The sequence below is a fragment of the Asterias rubens genome, chromosome 18 (assembly GCF_902459465.1).
Source record: "Asterias rubens chromosome 18, eAstRub1.3, whole genome shotgun sequence".
NCBI classification, from domain to species: Eukaryota; Metazoa; Echinodermata; class Asteroidea; order Forcipulatida; family Asteriidae; genus Asterias; species Asterias rubens.
In genome coordinates, this window is record NC_047079.1 from 1,782,202 (window position 1) to 1,801,977 (window position 19,776).

The window sequence follows — 19,776 nt, forward strand, 5'->3', positions numbered from 1 at the left end:
AATTTCATAGAGCTGCTAAGCACAAAAATTTGCTTAGCATGAAATTTCTGCCTTGATAAAAACAGGATTACCAACCAAATTTCCACGTGATTTTCAGGATAAGCAAACAACAGCTGAATACCAGTAACAAGCAATATGCAACATATGGAATTTTGGTTGGTTATCTTGTTTTTATCAAGGAAGAAATTTCATGCTAAGCAAATTTTTGTGCTTAGCAGCTCTATGAAATTGGGACCAGAGCTTTTGTCATATTATTATTATTTTTAGATGAAGGAAAGCGCATGCGGGGATAAACCGAACTCTTTTCTTTCATCCCCTGTTTTCTCGCACAAGGTAAAGTCTGTTTGAATTACAGCAACTGCTGGCGGTGGTACGTGTGGTAAGCCGCCATTGATGTATTTCACTGGGTCGTCAGAGCTATTCCCTTCGGTCTCCTTCACTGGTGTCTCTGCCATTGTCAATGTCAGAGGCTCCGATGACTTGCAGTGGAGGATAGTCCTGCATGCATCGCGAAAACTGGGGTTAGTGAAGGAATATACTATTGGATTCATACAACTGTTGACGTACGGCAGTAAAAGACCTACATTTTTCACATCCGGCGGGAGAACTTTGGGAGCGTATCTTGCCAAGAGATTGTACGTGATCAGGAGAATGTAACAGGACACGTACACGAGGAAAACCGTCAGGAGCGTCTTGGCGGTTTTCCAGTGTGAGTTCCTATGCGGGACACGACCCAATCGGGAACGGATAAACTTGTTGTTCTTCCACACGTGTAGCACGATCAGGACGTAGAGGGCGGCTGTCACAATCACCGGAAGGTAGAACAAGACGATGTTCAAATAAATTGATTTGAAGTCTTTGAACCACGAGCCGAAAGGTGTCACAAGTTTGCAGGCGAAATTAATCTTTCCTGGATATGTCACAGCTTTGCCAACACCACCATATTTACTCTGGAAAAACAGAAGTACGAACACAGTGAATTATACACAAAATAATTAAAACCAGAAGTTCACATAACTTAAAGGCAGTGGACACTATTGGTAATTACTCAAAATAATTATTAGCATAAAACCTTTCCTGTTGACGAGTAATGGGGACAGGCTGATGGTATGAAACATCGTGAGAAACGGCTCCCTCTGAAGTGAAGTAGTTTTCGAGAAAGAGGTAATTTTCCACGAGTTTGTTTTCGAGACCTCAAGTTTAGCATTTGAGGTCTCGAAATCAAGCATCTGAAGCACACAAACTCATGTGACAAGGGTGTTTTTTCTTTCATAGTTATCTCGCAACTCCGACGACTGATTGAGCTAAAATTTGCACAGATCTGTTATTTTATGCATATGTTGAGATAGTTGAAGTGCCATAGTTTTTTTTAGAAAGAAGTAATTTTCTACGAATTTGATTTCGAGACCTCAGATTTAGAACTTGAGGTCTCGAAATCAACCATCTAAACGCACAAAACTTCGTGAGACAAGGGTGTTTTTTCTTTCATTATTTTCGAGGACCGATTGAGCTCAAATTTTCACAGTTTTATTTTTATGCATATGTTAAAATACACCAACTGTGAAGGCTAGTCTTTGACAATTACCGATAGTGTCGACTGCCTTTAAAAAATTGGTCTCCGTTTTGTATAGTCCATGTGAAACGCAGACGTCGAAATGGCTGCACTCACCACGTATTCTTCATTCATACAAATTCTGCACGCAACAACAAATTTTGAGTCAAAATAACATACCGACCCACAAAATCGTTTAGCCTAAAAAGTAATTAGGGGACATTATTTGGAGAAGGGTTTTCTCTGTGTGAACACACATTATTGGGTTGCTTTTATTATTCAAATAAATGTTCTTTTGGTGAAAAGGCATCAGCTTTGCTTGGAATGGGAAATGTGCATGGTGTGTCAAGTCATCGGGGTGTGGGTTCGAGTCCCGGTCGTGACACTTGTGTCCTGAGCAAGATACTTTACTAATGCTTCTCTTCACCCAGGGGGTATACATAGGTCCATGTGAGGGTAGAGATTGAAATTGCGTTTGAGATGCTTCAGCTCGATTTCACAAAGCACTAAGATTCATCTCAAGACGATTTCACCAGGCAAAAAGATTTTTCTTAAAATATCAGTTTTTCTCATAACTTGCGCAAGGAGTGCCCATTTGACAGACATGGCGCATTACAAATGGCCGATACTTCTAGCTGTCCGTAACCGTAGTGATTTGTATAGTGACATCGCACTTTCTTCAGCAATTATTACGATTGATACACAGTTTAGCTTTTAACTTATTGTGAAATCGGCTCCCAGGGCAGTAATAATGTAAAGTGCATTTTTTTCTCAAATAATAAGTAGCAATTTAATGACAACTTTTAAGGTATAAAGTTAGGCGAGATGGTTTTGTTCCCTAACTACATGGACAGACAAACATTTTAGTACAATCATTGTACAACCAAGTTATAGTACCATGAGGAAAAATGAAGCAGACATTAGTGTGAGACAAGGCCAATAACTTACGATACACCTAAAGGCCCTGTCACACCATGGCGTATCGCCTGAACGTATGCCAACGTATGCACAAAATAGTTCGAAAATTTTCCAAGAAAAAGTCAAAGAACGTCCATTTTCCCAACGAATTGCATCGAAAAAGTCGACATCGGTGTTGGAAAGGACGTATCCATAGCGTATCCATAGCGTATTGAACGTATACATAGCGTATGACTAACGCATTGATAGCGTTTCAGTAACTAAATAACAATGTTATGACAGCGTATATCACAGCGTTTGCAAGCGTTTGAGTAACGTATTGATGGTTTGATGCGTTCAGCACGACCGACCATGAAAACATGAGGATGAGTGAAGGCCCTGTCACACCATGGCGTATCGCCTGAACGTAAGCCAACGTATGTGAAATATCGAAAATACGTTGGTGTACGCTGATATAAGTTTGGGGTAAGTTTGGAATACGTCGTTTACGTTAATAGCACGCTGGGATACGCTGTTAAAATTGTGAACACGTCAAGCCCGCCGAGTTTTTTTTGAGCATGTTCAAAATTTCTCGGCGTACTGAACGTGTGCTTCATACTTTCTGCATAAGTTCCCCGTAAGTTCATGGTACGTTAAACATACGTTGACATACGTTGACATACGCTGGCATACGTTAAGGGAACGTTACTCGTAGGTTGGTATGCGTTGATGTACGTCTGCTAACGGGGAAACGTACAGCCAACGTAGTGTTAACGAGATGATAACGTATCCATAGCGTTTTGAACGTTTACATAGCAGTCAGTGCGCAACTTCGAGATAATGAAGCTGACGCGCAGAGTTTCTTTGCAAAATCGTGATCAGAAAAGCGCTCTCGAACCCTTGGATCGGTCGAGCTGGTATTTGAAAAGCGTTTGTTATAAAATGCACATGGGTAGAAAGATGTTGTAAAAGTAGAATACAATGATCCACACAAACATGCCTCGAAATTGCACGGTTTTCCTTTAACCTCGTCGACTAACACGGTCGGCCTTTTATGGGAGTCATAAATGGCCAACCGTGTTAGTTCGCACAGTAAAAGGAAAACCATGCAATTTCGAGGCAAATTTGTGTGGATCATTGTATTCTACTTTTAAAACATCGTTCCAATCATATGCATTTCATAGAAAACGGTTACAAACGCCTTTTATATACCAACTCGACCGATCTAAGGCAACGTGTTCCTTTAAAGCAGGGGACACTATTGGTAATGTCCAAGACCAGTCTTCTCACTTGGTGTATCTCAACATATTCATAAAATAACAAACCTGTGAAAATTTGAGCTCAATTTGTCGTAGGAGTTGCGAGATAATAATGAAAGCAGAAACATTGTCACACGAAGTTTTGTGCTTTCAGATGCTTGATTTTGAGACCTTAAAGTCAAAATCTGAGGTTTCGAAATCAAATTGGTGGAAAATTACTTCTTTCTCGAAAACTACTCTACTTCAGAGGGAGCTGTTTCTCACAATGTTATATACTATCGGGTTTTATGCTGATAATTATTTTGAGTAATTACCAATAGTGTCCACTGCCTTTAAAGCCATTATACATCTTTCGGTACAGAAAAACAAGTTCACAGATTTACAAATAATTTACAGGGTTTACAGAAGGTAATGGTGAAAGACTTATCTTGAAATATTATTCCATGAAATGCTTTACTTTTTGAGAGAACATTAAAACAATATCAATTCTCGATAGCGAGAATTACGGATTAATTATAAACCCATGTCATGACACGGCGAAACGTGGGGAAACAAGGGTGGGTTTTCCCGTTATTTTCTCCCGACTCCAAAGACCGATTGAGCCTAAATTTTATATATAAGTTATGGTACACGAAGTGTGAGCCTTGGACAATATTGTTTACCGAAAGTGTCCAATGGCTTTAAGTTAAACAGGATATACAGTACTGTAGAAAGTGATGTGTGGTATAACATTATGCCTACCTGGAACATAAATGCAGTTGGTACTGCAGCAAGGTTTGAGACAACCCATAGAGCACCCACGACCACTTTAGTCCGCTTTGCCGTGATTCGGGTCCGGAACGTCACCGGGTGTTTCACGGCGTAAAACCGGTCCACTGCGATGGCCGTCATGGTCAGGACCGTGTTGTTGAACCCAACAAACCGGAAGAACCGATGGACTGAACACTGCCAGTCAAAGGCCCAGAGAACGGGCCAAGTCGGTGGGAAAAACTCAGTGATGTGGAAAATAACAACAACAAGAGCCAACAAATCACCTAGTAGGAAAAGAAAAAGAAAACAATTTTTATAATTATTCTTTATCCCCGATGCAAATGTAACATCTCTTCATATCAATGCGGTATACCCGCTGCCAAAATAAGGATGTGTCGAACTGCCTGTAGCTAGTTGGTTAGACACTGCTCTAGAATTGCAAAGGGTCGTGGGTTCGAATCCCACCTGACGAGTAACATGCATGTGGTATTTTTCACTGGATCTGAGTAGTAGGTCCCTGTCTTTATCCTTGTGGATAAAGACAGGGACCCGTTCTACGAGCGAATTAGCCCGAACATCTTACGTCATACTTCGAGGCTCGTGAATAGACTGTGCAAGTCCTCGCGCACCGGAGCGCGAAAACACGACAACTGAAGAACTTAATTTTTTCATGAATCAAATCTTTGCTTTAATTTTTTTTCTTAATGCCGAATCTGAATAACAAAAATACCCATTAGAGCTTGTTTAAATTAGTTTTAGCTTTTTAAACTAATACACAATTATCGGTTAAAGTCTATGTATAGACAAAAGTAAAACTCTGGGACAAGGATGTTTGTTTGATCTTAAATGTTTTGAAACCCCTTTTGTAAATCTACGCCCGAATGTGAAACTACTGAAAGCTGGTTTATACGCGGACGCACGATGGTCGCAAGGGCGTTAGATAAACGCGTGACGCATTTTAAAGAGGAAGCCGACGCCTAAGCGACCAATGAAAAGGCTTTCCACCCCGCACGGCCAAAACAAGCGTCTGCATAAGTTTCTTGATCGGAGATGGGCACAAATTCTTATTTTTTACAAGTAACCTGACCTGAGGTCAAGTTTAAATATCGGTTTTTCTTCGTTATTATGTTGACTTTATTTTTACTTTTATATATATTGTTAATTAGTATTACATTTTTAACAACATATGTCATTTTTATGGTCATAAACTATATTAAACTAAAGTAATGGACGAAACAAAATCTCCCCAACGTAAAACTCCATAAGGTTGGGACCACAATGGTCCCGGAAGTTCAAATCTGCGCGAGACTTGCACAGTCTATAACGCCAGAGAAATGCCTCTTAACCGGCGTGTATATTCACCTTTGACCTACATTCATTTCACATAGGGATATGCAGTCAAAATTTGTTGATGACGTGAAAGCAGTTAGTTTGGGCATCATACGCCTCTCTTAACATTTATGCATGAGGTACGTCACAATGCTAACTCAAAACGAGGCGATGTGCGCAGCCACTGCAAGTGATGGGGGACGTGCGCCCATAGCCTCAATTTGGGTAAGAATTATAACGTCATGCAAAAATATTAAGAGAGGCGTATTGGGTGCGTTCGTTTAGCTTCCCTGGGTCGACCCCGGTCTGTCCCGATACGTTCGAATAGCTTTGATGGGGCTCACCCGGGTCAGCCCCCAGTGCCCTGCTTGTGGAGTGGGTCACTTGGGGTGACCAGGGGTGCGTTCCACTCGCGCAAACGTTGCCAACAGTTGCGCACGTTCGCCAACAATTTCAAGTGGAACGAGTTGTTCGCCGCCACCGTTGGCGAACGTTGGCAACTTTAGGCGAACATACTTCGGAGGTGTTGGCGAGTGATTTTTAAAATGGCGGACAAGCACACGGTATTATTTCTTTGTCACAAACATAATTACATTGTATTTTCGGTGGATGATAATGCAGATTTGGAATAACAAAGTTAATTAGTTGTTCAATGATGTCAAAAAGAGGACTATTGCAGCAAAAACAAAGTAAAAAAAAAACTACGTATGGTGCGCGCCATCTTCATTTCAGGGCGCCGCCATGTTGACATCGCGTATACGCGCACCAATCGTTCGAAAGATAAAAAACGTTTGCGCGAACAGTTGCGAGTCGTTTGCGCGAGTGGAACGCACCCCTGAGGTGCATGCTGTCACCACGAGAAGCTAAACGAACGCACTGTATGGAAACCTCATGTCACTGCACGTATCAGATGATGCCTTAGAACATAGTATGAACATAGACTTTTATGGAAGTTAAGTCAAAAGAGGGCGCTATCAGACGAAATATCTAAATTATACCGTTCTTTTGGGGAGTTGAAACTCATGCCACACCGCGGGCCAGACTGAAGTGCCCTGTGCGTTGCTTCTTAATGGACCCAGCAGTGACTAGACTTGTGGACAAGTCGTTAATGGTCCCACGCGGTGAGATAGTCGAGTTGTCACTGCTCTTGGCGACTTCTACAGTAGAAGTCGGGCAGCGCGCAGTAGTCGCGCAACCAGCAGTTCGCGCGGAGAGCACAGCTGCAACTCGACTATCTCACCGCGTGGGACCATAAACGAATTGTCCACAAGTCTAAGCAGTGACATCCTCTTCTTTGTTTCCCCATAGGCCTACCACATTATTTTGTGAAGTTTTACCAATGAATCAAATGTATTGTGAAGTGATTTGAAATGAATACGCATGTAATTTAGTTATAAACCCCTCACCCTTTTTGTGATTTCCTTAAATTTCTCACGCTTTAGTGCCATCACGTTTTGTGCCCACAGATAACCACGGCCGTTATCAGAGTTTTGTGATGGTCTTAAAAAATTATAAATAAATAACGATCTTGACATTATTGTCCAACAATGGTTTCTGGTTCAAACTATAATTTTTTTTCTTCTCTATTCTATAATTTGAAAGACTCGTCATTGAAACAACCGCACACTCCATTTGGAGAAGAAACAAAATCCGCGTTCTAGAGAAAATATCCTTGACTGTTTTCAAGCTTTCAATTGTTGGATAGACAATTCCTTAAATGAATTTCCTTTGCTTCGCGATAGATTTAGGGTTTAACATAACTATATATAATTCAATTAAATTCAATGTTTGTTGTCCGTAAAACGGCTCCTCTGAAGTAACGTAGTTTTTGAGAAAGAGGTAACTACTTTTCACTTATTATTAAAAGACAAGATTTCAAGCCTGAACCCTTTTGTGAGGGATAAATTTGTGCAACAAGGGTGTTTTTTCCCATTATTATCTAGCAACTTTGATGACCACTTGAGTGACCACATTAATGTATGTCGGGATACACCAAGTGAGAATACTGGTCTTTGATAATTCTCAAATGCGTCCAGCGCCTTTAAAAATGAAGGCCACTTTGCTGGGCATAATGAGATCAAATGAGTCTGTTTTGTGTTTTGTGTGTGAGCTCGAAAGTCCTCTGTACTATGTGTTATGAAGATAAAGCGTTTTGAATGGGTGGGTATCAAAGGCATTGGACACTAATGGCAATTACTCAAAATAATTAATAGCATACAAACTTACTAGCAATGGGGAGCCTTTGATAGTATAAACCATTTTAAGAAATGGCCCCCTCTGAAGTAACATAGTTTTGGAGAACGAAGTAGTTTACTAAAATATTTGATTTGAATTCGAGACCTCAGCTGAGGTCTCGAATTCAATGCATCTGAAAGCACACAATTTGTGTGACAAGGGTATTTTTTCTGCCATTAATTCTCTTCCAACTTCACGACCAATATTGAGTACAAATTTGAGAGACACCAAGTGAGAAGACTGGTCTTTGACAATTACCAAATGTGTCCAGTGCCCTGAATATTAAAACTGTTCAGTGTGTGGGCCTAACTAAAGACTTTTCCTTAAGACATTCAGAGACAAAATCAGATCCAAACGTGAGTTGCCAACCACCGGTTCTTTATAAAACCAACACATGGTGCTACCGCAAACCTCTCCAAACTATACCCCTACCATGCAAAGTTTAAGTATCTCTCACGATTTGTCTTCTCTATAGAGCAAAAGCTCTTCAGATGAACTGGCTTCTAAGAACAACACAAAACACAAATGGATAAAGTGGATGAAAGAACATCAGATTTCTATGGAACAATAATGGAGGAACTCTCTGCACAGCATCCATAGAGCGGAAGAAGTCATGAACAAAGAAGAGAAATTCAGACAAAATGCCATAACGTGGACTCTGCTCAAGGCATTATCCGTTTTGGTGTGCCTCTCTTTCAACCAGTATTTCAAAAACAAAAATGAAAAGTATATAATTATAAGCAAAAGAACTGTCATAACAACAATGTTATTGTATAGCAGTACTGTTACATAGTTGTACTCTTCTGTTTGGGGGGGGGGGGGGGCTTCCGTTTTGGTGTGCCTCTCTTTCAACCAGTATTTCACAAACAAATAAAAAATAAAAATTGATCATTACTGTCGTAACGAATCTGTTATTAAATAAATTGTTGTCTTCTTCTGTTTTGGGCAGGGGGGACCTTGTATTTTCCCCTTAGTTTCACTTGTGCAACTTGTAAAGATCCTGGATATAATTGATACTTTAAAGACAACGAAAAGTCACGAGTAAATAGTGAAACAAGCCTCATCTTTGTTCAGCCTCATGTTTCCATGCCAACGTCAGGACTTGCGAGCCAAAACGGGAAAGGGATAAATCAAACAGCAGATGTTGTTTCCAAAGTATACAACAAGATACTAACAAGAAGAGGTTAAACTTATTCACCGGCAGCCAACGCATGGAGATAATTTGTATCTTACACACACACACGGGCAACCAAGGTTTGTTCACCCTCAATACTAATGGATTGGTTCACCCCTGTGTATTTTGAAGCTAATGAGAATGGTCTGACGTTCAAAGAGCCCACATACAGCATTGGATGTAATTTAAAGACAGTTTGGATGGTATCCGTCTAGCCAAGAAAAATCCTCCGGGATGCAGTCACTTAGAGGAAGACAAAATTATGCGAAGTCTCTGTTGGTTTACGCATCTAGAAAATAATATGGCAAACGATCTTACTCTGCGTGTCGTGGCCGAGCGGTCAGGCGCACTCGACCCCAAACTCAGGTACGTGTTTCTGATCAATCATTAAAAAAAATTGATGATGGATTTTAGACCCAGTCTTGACTCTTGTGTCCTTAAAGGCACCGGACACCTCTGGAAACTGTCGAAAACCAGTATTCTCTCTTTGGTGTATCCCAAGATATGCATAAATAACAAATCTGTGAACATAAGTTGACTCAATTGGTCATCGAAGTTGTGCGAGAATAATGAACAAAAATTCACCATGGTTGGAAAAAATATGTGTACTTTCGGATGCCAAATAAAAGCCTTAAGACCTGAAGTATTTTATTATTTGAGTGGGAAATTACCTCTCTCTCATGTTACCTCAAAGAGAGCCGTTTCTCACAATGTTTTATACAATCAACGGCTCTCCATTTCTCGTTACCAAGTAAGTTTTTATCCTAACTGTTATTTTGAGTTTGAACAGTATCCATTGCCATTGAGAGCAGGGTATACTTTCGGTAATTACTCCACAATCTCATGACGAGAAATAACCGACATGGTAAAGAGCACTGGAGAGCCGTCGATAGTTCGAAACCAATGTTAGAAATGAAACCCTTTGAAGAGAAAAAGGTTATAATTCACCCGATATTTGAACATGAGAAAGGCTTCATCAGGCATGTAGGCCGACTAGAGGAGTTACCGACCCAAAGGAAAATATAATCTTTCTTTTGCAAGCTGTGATAAGACGAACTAATAATAGTTAAATAGCGTAAACCTTTAAATCGCTGGTATCCGCCACAAGCAAATGTAAGTAGCATCACATACTATTAGAAGTTTGAGTGAACAAAAAAATGCTTCTGTATGTAGATGAGTTTTTAAACTGTTCTTGAATATGCCAAGTGAGTTTGAAAGTTTCACAGTTTCAGGTCTAGGGAGTTCCAAAGCCTCGGTGCTGCGCTCTGAAAAACACCCCCCCCCCCAAATCGATGATTTGCCGTTTTTCCCCTGAAGGAGGTTGTGTTTTGTTCAGGTCGTGTCCGGCAGTTCCCGAGTGAGAACTACAATTTCTTCATTATTACCCAGTAATTTAGTGCGTGCTGGTTGCACAACTACGAATTCAGAAAGCAGCTGATTGCTTAGTAAGAAGATGAATTTTGCTTCTTACAATTTTGAATAATGGAAGGAAGTAAGCATAGTAATTTCAGAAATATTATTAATCTCTGATACAAATTGAATGTCCCAGCCCCTCTAATGATGAGAGAGTTAAGTTTTTGCGACACTGTCCAATGATGTTTTTGCTCCATACAATTTGTAATAATGGAAGTAATTATAGTAATTTCAGAATATATTAATAATTTCTGATACAAATTGGATGTTTCGGCCCCTCATAACGAGACAATTATGTTTTGTCTGTGACGGCACAGTCAAAATGAGGTTTTTTGTGAAAGATTTCCTACCGTTTTCATCATTCAGTATGAATCGGCAATTTTTTTGGTGGCTCAGTGGAACTTTTTTGGGTAGAAAAATGTACCTGCGCTCCCTTTGCTACACAACCAGCCGTCGATTTCACAAAGAGTTAGGACTCGTCTTATCTCGAGTTAAGACGAGTAACTCGTCCTAACTTAGGATTAATCTTAAGGTCTGCATGCTACAGTGAAGGGTTGGGACTCGTCCTAAGTCCTAAGATTAATCCTAAGTTTTGTGAAATCGACGGCTGGTCGGATGCTCAAATGGCTCGAGCCCTGTTTTGGGGCATAGGAATTTTGCTAGTGGTTACTTGTGAAACCCCCATCCCACCCCGAACAAAAAATGTAAATAAAATAAAATCAATATATGTTTTATATTGCTGATATTCTGCTTTTTGAAACGCTTTTTCCCAAGTTTGTTTTGTGATGAAACATTTAGTTGGCAGGCTGGGTAATTTTTTTATTCAAGTTGTATTGTTCAGAATACCTGAACTGACTTTAGGCATTGGTTTCTGCTACCGACTGCTTGTTTTAATTTCATATTGTAGATACACTACAATAAAACTAACCTGTGAAAATGTCAACTCAAAAGGTGTAGTTTCTTTTTAAGATATCGGCGATAATCTGTTCAGGAAGAATACTCCCATAGGAATGCACTCTATGAGAAACGTTACTACATTCATACTTCTCAGGTTCAAATTTTGGGCATAAAAACTGATATCTTTTTAATCAATGCATTACTCCGAAGTGAATTGTTTCTCAAAATGCTTTGTACTATCGAAAGCTGTTGTGGTTTTTATTGACTTCAATTTTAAGAGTGGTTACCAACTGTATACATTCCCCCTACCCTCCTGTGGGAGAGAGCGGTTTCATAATGTTTATAAGCTACTTTTGAAAAGCGCGATTTTCTTGCGTATTCAAATAATTTAATAGAAGCACTCCCTACTCTTGTAATTGCGAGTTGACTTGTTCTCTCTGTGTTCCCGAGAGGAACTTCGCGAGTTAACGATTCTAAGCCAACAATGGTATAATATGGGTGCGTTCGTTTAGCTGCCCTGGGTCGACCCCGGTGTGTGGCGATTTTTTTCCCCAGGACAAACGTGGGTAACTATCTGCACACGTTCGTCGTGGAAAAAGAAAACGCAACACACCGGGGTCGACCTGGGGAAGCTAATCGAACGGCACCCTATATGGACAACTCTGACAGGCCTGTAGGGTTTGTAAGTATGACGTCACTCCACTGTAATGCCACTCCCACTGCACACAAACTTACTCCACTGACTACCAGAAGCAAATTAGGAGTAGACTTGATTCAAGTCATGTTCTAGTGTATAGAGGTACCATACGTATCGCGCCAGCTAGTCTTGAAATCAAGTCGGTAACTGTTAAGCGCGGTGTAGTTATGGGGACGGTACACACATCCTCGATCCCAGTATGTGTGTGAGTCAGTCGCAATTACCACGCGCTACCTCGACTTTGCATGAATGTATAATCGCACTGAGACTTTTGCATGAACGGCAGAAGAAGTTTTTGTAACATCTAGGCAGCGCCAAACGACTTGTCATCAAGTCTACGCGCCAACTATCATCAAACCGTTTAGCAATGCGCGCTCGTCCTGCGTGCGGAAAAGGTAGGGAATCCAGAGCATCACAAAACAATAGTGGTGGCTGTCAGATTGACAATATATTTTCTAATGGGATACTCAATTGTTGATGACTTATTGAATTATTCCGCAGTGGATATAATAAACAAATCTAGACGAGTACTTTATTTGAGTGGAACTCCCTCCAAGGGTCTAGATATAATTCATTTAGTGATCAAATTGATCAGTTATACTTGAAGTTATTGAGTGACAATTCAATGACATTCCTTGAATTCAATACATAATTTAAAACCGTTACACTTGACATTTTCTTTTGAGTCGGCTTGCCAATAAACTCAGTGCATTGACCACCATCCTTTGGTGACAAGCTTTTGCGTAAGAGACGGTGAACACCGACACACAATATTATTATGTGCATGGGTTTGCTCTTCTGGAGGTTGCAATTAAAAGGCTTGTCTCCAATCATTTGACATAGCAACTGTTTATGTTACTAGTTAGTCTTTAAGTGCTAGCACTACTTTCCTTGTTTCATCTGGACTAAGAAAACATTGCCAACATAGAAAGCTCAGTTGGTCGAGCGCCGGCACGTTAATAATAATAATAATAATAATAATAATAATAATAATAATAATAATAATAATAATAATAATAATAATAATAATAATAATAATAATAATAATAATAATAATAATAATAATAATAATAATAATAATAATAATAATAATAATAATAATAATAATAATAATAATAATAATAATAATAATAATAAAAATAAAAATAAAAATAATAATAATAATAATAATAATAATAATAATAATAATAATAATAATAATAATAATAATAATAATAATAATAATAATAATAATAATAATAATAATAATAATAATAATAATAATAATAATAATAATAATAATAATAATAATAATAATAATAATAATAATAATAATAATAATAATAATAATAATAATAATAATAATAATAAGACTAGCCTTTACATTTGGTGTATCTCAACATATGCATAAAATAACAAACCTGTGGAAATTTGAGCTCAATCGGTCATCGAAGTTGCGAGATATTAATGAAAGAAAAACAACACTTGTCACACAAAGTTGTGTGCGTTATAATGGTTGATTTCGAGACCTTAAGTTCTAAATCTGAGGTCTCGAAATCAAATTCGTGGAAAATTACTTCTTTCTCGCAAACTATGGCACTTCAGAGGGAGCCGTTTCTCACAATGTTTTATACTATCAACCTCTCCCCATTACTCGTCACCAAGAAAGGTTTTATGCCAATAATTATTTTGAGTACTTACCAATAGTGTCCACTGTCTTTAAACTTTATTCAACGCATTATTGACACTTGTTATCGCTTCCGTTATCACGTAGTTTGACATTCAAGATGGCATAATCCTCTCTGAAATCATGCATATTTACGAGCCCTTGTGATTCCACACTTTCTTGGTGCCCCCTTTCACCAATTTTACATGCAATAGTGGGGGTCAATAAGCAATCAGCCTCGCCCATTGGGCGCGGACAAACAAGGCTGCTTCCATTAGTGCTTCTGCAGTAAGTGCGAACGAATTCACAACTTTCCGTTGACCAATTGTACATATTATTCTCAGTTTTGGGTTATCCATTAGTGCTTCTGCAGTAAGTGCGAACGAATTCACGACTTTCCGTTGACCAATTGTATATATTATTCTCAGTTTTGGGTTATCCAAATCTCCTTCACGATACGCCATTTTTACGAAACAATAAACTTTCCTCACACTCAAACATGCAACTTGCCTACGCAGCTTCAATCTTTTAGTAAACCGAATGCTGGTCATGATTGTGTGTTTTTGCTCAAACGCATTAAGTGCACACACCAAAGCAGCCTCTCTGGCGTTTAAAAGAACGAACTCACCCTCCAGAAAAAATTCCCGTTGACAAATCAAAGGATAGCGTATCAGCTAATGAATAATGCATGACCCTTGCGCCAAGGCTACGCCTCTGGGCCGGTCGAAATCATACAGCACTCTATGGATTATCAATATTTATTAAAGAGGACACTTGTCACACAAAGTTGTGTGCGTTTAAATGGTTGATTTCGAGACCTCAAGTTCTAAATCTGAGGTCTCGAAATCAAATTCGTGGAAAATTACTTCTTTCTCGCAAACTATGGCACTTCAGAGGACACTTGTCACACAAAGTTGTGTGCGTTTAAATGGTTGATTTCGAGACCTCAAGTTCTAAATCTGAGGTCTCGAAATCAAATTCGTGGAAAATTACTTCTTTCTCGCAAACTATGGCACTTCAGAGGGAGCCGTTTCTCACAATGTTTTATACTATCAACCTCTCCCCATTACTCGTCACCAAGAAAGGTTTTATGCCAATAATTATTTTGAGTACTTACCAATAGTGTCCACTGTCTTTAAACTTTATTCAACGCATTATTGACACTTGTTATCGCTTCCGTTATCACGTAGTTTGACATTCAAGATGGCATAATCCTCTCTGAAATCATGCATATTTACGAGCCCTTGTGATTCCACACTTTCTTGGCGCCCCCTTTCACAAATTTTACATGCAATAGTGGGGGTCAATAAGCAATCAGCCTCGCCCATTGGGCGCGGACAAACAAGGCTGCTTCCATTAGTGCTTCTGCAGTAAGTGCGAACGAATTCACAACTTTCCGTTGACCAATTGTACATATTATTCTCAGTTTTGGGTTATCCATTAGTGCTTCTGCAGTAAGTGCGAACGAATTCACGACTTTCCGTTGACCAATTGTATATATTATTCTCAGTTTTGGGTTATCCAAATCTCCTTCACGATACGCCATTTTTACGAAACAATAAACTTTCCTCACACTCAAACATGCAACTTGCCTACGCAGCTTCAATCTTTTAGTAAACCGAATGCTGGTCATGATTGTGTGTTTTTGCTCAAACGCATTAAGTGCACACACCAAAGCAGCCTCTCTGGCGTTTAAAAGAACGAACTCACCCTCCAGAAAAAATTCCCGTTGACAAATCAAAGGATAGCGTATCAGCTAATGAATAATGCATGACCCTTGCGCCAAGGCTACGCCTCTGGGCCGGTCGAAATCATACAGCACTCTATGGATTATCAATATTTATTAAAGAGGATTTAGTCCAAATCCGTTAATGGATTTGGATATAAAAGAAAATGTTAAAAACCAGCTTTTCATGCTTTATAAACAAAGTAGTCAACTTTTGAAACATGTGTAAAAAGAACAACCAGTGAAGTTTGTTTATTCTGTTTTATTTTGAGCACCAATTTGTTTGCGAAAATGAATAACCCTAACTCACGTCAGAGTGAACAATATTAGTTAGCTTTTTGGAGCGCCAGACATAATCACATTTCGGGATTTGTACACCATAATGTTTCATAATTTCATTAGTAGTTTCAAATGTTTAAAGTAAATGAAGATTTATGTTTTGTAAATGTAGCCGCGTCCTTCGCAATTCAGCTCTTAGCTGCGAGTAAGGACGATTAGCCCCCCAAGTTATTATTATAAAGCTAAATTAGTAGTCCCATACGGCTTTTTTCTATACCATCCGCCCGGGTAATAGTTAAAAGCAGGACAGTTCTTTTCAGACCTGAGAAGTCTCCCGAACCCCGAACATCTACTCCGCGGTAGTAGAATAAAGCAAGACAGTTCTCTAAGAACAAACTCTACCTGGCAAGTAGATACACAGGTGGTGTTACCGCAATCCAAATATACAAGAGAAAACAAGTCTTAATTGTGGTCCTGCTCTATCTCAGGTGATGTATGAGGGACAAAACCCGCAGTGGGAGGCAGTTCACAGGAAACCAGCTCGAGGCAATCTCATTAGAGCTGAAGAACATACACCTTGTATACGATGGTGTAATCATGGTGTAATCTTGCATCTCGGGGACCGCCGGAGTTTAATGTCGTAAGTTGTTTGTAAGAAACTGGTTGCAAGAACTTGTACCCTTAAGAAAAGTACTTTTGTTTGTTTGTTTTTCGCAAAAGTTAATCCGTCGTGTAAACACATTTGTGGCGTGTCTTGGCTGAGCGGTATACACTGGACTCAAGCTCTGGTGTTTCTGATCAGCAGTGTGTGGGTTCGAGTCCCGGTCTGACACCTGGGTCCTCAGGCAAGACACTTTTTTTGTAATAGACCTTTGACCCTACCTTTAGAATTAATGGATCAGTCCAAGATTGCCACATCAGCAGAGATACTCAGGACAGGATGTTGTGTTGGTCTGGTCATTCTTATACCAGTGATGACCAGTAACAGCCATTAAAGGAGTTTCTTTTAGATATATATCGTGACAGTGGTTTTCCATTATTCTTTACAGGTATGTTGATTTTTATATTGCTTTATTAATTCCATTGTGCTTTTTAATAGAACTATGTAGATTATTGAACTTCATTATTTGATTTGTGTTATGAACTTGATCAAGACAATGTCACTTGAAGACAGTTGGGAGTTTTCACTCCAAGGTTACAAGATCAAGAACGGATTTGTTTCAGACTTGGAAGACAGTTGAAATGTAGTTTGGAGTTTCCTTTATTAAGTCATGTAATAATGGACAGTGATAATGATTTGATTTAGATGAAGTGAAACTACTTTCTTTAAATACTGCTTGGACTTTATTTAGTATTTAAAGGTTACTTTAATTTGCTAAGGTATCACTTTTCTAAGTTTGCTTTCAATATAGACATTCATTACTAGTTTCTGTTTGAAGTATTTGTTGGAAAGAACTGTAGTGTTCTTTCAGATATATTTTAGTTTGGAAGTATTGTTAGCCAGTACTTTGACCATGGAGGAAGGAAAATAGAGACCGAACTCCATGTATAGAGAATATTTATAGCCAAAGACCATTTTTTTATTGGAGGTTCAAGATCTTCCTATACTAGACCACACGGTGTGAGCCCAGTGGCTCCGAAGTTGTTTATTGGGTGGTGTTGCAGTAGGGCAGGAAGTGAGATCAGAAGGCAAGAACACCTACTTTTCTTGTGAATACTTAAGTAGCTGTAGGCAAGAACACCTATTTTTCTGGTGAATATTTAATTAGCTATGCCTTGATCATTTCCTGCCGGGACAAGATTGTAATGATTATAGGTTGAACACCTGTTGAAAGGAGTTATTGTGTATGCATTTAAAGGTTTTTTTTTATGAAGTTTATTCTAGGAAACATTTTGAACCAGATTGAGATCAGTACACTTTATTTAGTTATTTGTTAGAAGTAAAAGTATTGCATTACATCTTCAGTAAAGTAAGTACACAGTTTTAAGATTGACAAGTACTTAATGTTTGATAATGTTTGATGTCATGTGATTCTTATACCAGTGATGACCAGTAACAGACATTAAAGGAGTTTCTTCAAGATATATATCGTGACAGTGGTTTTCCATTATTCTTTACAGTGGTCATCAACCCGATTTTAATGTGCTCCGTTTAGATTGCCAGTTTGGTAATTTGACGGGTGCAACACAAAGACCAGTCCTCAATTGGTTGTAGAAGTTGCAAGATAATAATGGAAGAGAAAACGCCCTTGTTGCACAAAATAAGTGTTTGTTGTCAGACTCTTGAATTCGAGATGTCAGCTGAGGTCTCGAATTCAATTCAAATATTTTAGTGAGAAATTACTTTTTTTCTCAAAAACTGCGTTACTTCAGATGGAGCCGTTTCTTACAATGTTTTATACTTCCAATAGCTCCACATTTACCAAGTAAGTATTTATTCTAATAATTGTTTGAGTATATACCATTAGTGTACAGTGCCTTTAACCATGTACAGCTTCGTCCTTGGGATGGGACGTAAAGCCGTTGGCTCCGTGTGTTGTTCATTTTACGAAATAAAACAGTCACTCTTATTGCTAAAGGGGTTTACACCGCTGTTTTCGGCTATGACCTGAATGCAGACAAGCACCGTGTTAACCTACTCTATAATTCACAAAACTTCAAAAACTTGTCTCTGGAAATAGAAAGTATTATCGCCTTAAGACGCATGTAGATAAAAATCACACTCACCTGCCGCTAAACTCAGTATGTAGATAACCGCATTAGAGCGCCTGTATTTGCGTCGACAATAAACCAACCATGTCATCAGGTTGCCAAATAAACCGACAATGCTCACCACTAAGAGCAAAGGCACCTCATACCCGACCGAGCTCTCTGGTTGCTCTGATGACGGGGCATTCGCCTCGAATTCCTCCTCGGATGAGTTGGCCATTTCATGAACCTTCGGCGAGTTGGAGTCGAGTCTATGCATGTACAGATACCGTCAGCTGCGTAGTAGTATGTATCGGTGATTGCTGCTTGGTTGCCATGGGATGCTCTTTGTGGACAGACTGTGTTTAGCGCACTGCGTTTTATACTGCACTCAGTCGAGCTCAGCTACCGTATATGCACATGCTCCAATTAGACCCGTAATTTGGTGACGTCAACTGTATGTAACAAGGGTGCATTGGGCCGTGGAAGGGGTGGGGATAGGTTGTTAAGACTTTTGGTCGATCTTTTCACACTACAAAAAACTCCCGCGAATTTCCCGGGAATTAACTTATTCACAGGAAATAATTAACCCTGCTCAGGGGTAGGGTTAAAAGAGTTTTAACCCCGGGGTAAAACCTTTTTCCGTGAGACGACCATGCGTATTCCTTTTGAAATAGTACTCCCGGGAGTTACTAAATTGGGATAGTGAGAACGGTTGTTGGGGTGATTATTAATGGCCGACCGTGTTAGTTCGCAAAGTAAAAGGAAAACCACGCAATTTCAAGGCAAATTTATGTGGATCATTGAATTTTACTTTTACATCTTTCTAACCATATGCATTTTATAATAAACGGTTACAATTGCTTTTTATAGACCAACTCGTGTTCCTTTAAGCTCACATATATTGAGGCGATTAAAGACACCAGTCACCTTTGATAATTGTCAAAGACCAGTATTCTCACGTGTATCGCAACAATGCATAAAACAACAAATCTGTGAAAACTTGGATTTAATTGGTAATCGAAGTTGTATGAGAATAATGAAAAAAAAACAATCTTGCTGCACACATTTATGGACTTTCAGATGCCTAAAAATTACCCAAGGAACAGTTAGATCGGAGTTGAAAATATACTCATCATCATCCTTCATCCTTGGAGCAGCTTTGATGAAATGGTGCCAGGTTGCTTTATCCCTCATGACTTGTTGAGTCTCGTTTAGATTGAGATTTGTGTCTC

General features: G+C 39.2%; 1 protein-coding gene across 1 annotated transcript in view; it reads right to left on the reverse strand.

Annotated features, from left to right (window-relative positions):
- Window positions 1–263: 263 nt before the first annotated feature.
- The window catches only part of LOC117302560 (allatostatin-A receptor-like), a 19,538-nt gene continuing 25 nt past the window's right edge, over window positions 264–19,776 (reverse strand). The window contains exons 1-4 of the mRNA XM_033786536.1: window positions 19,640–19,776; window positions 4,832–4,868; window positions 4,450–4,742; window positions 264–950 (exon numbers count right to left, since the gene is read on the reverse strand). The exon at window positions 19,640–19,776 is cut by the window's right edge and continues 25 nt beyond it. Coding sequence (XP_033642427.1) covers window positions 264–950; window positions 4,450–4,742; window positions 4,832–4,868; window positions 19,640–19,776 — 1,154 coding nt within the window. The remainder of the gene's footprint in view (window positions 951–4,449; window positions 4,743–4,831; window positions 4,869–19,639) is intronic.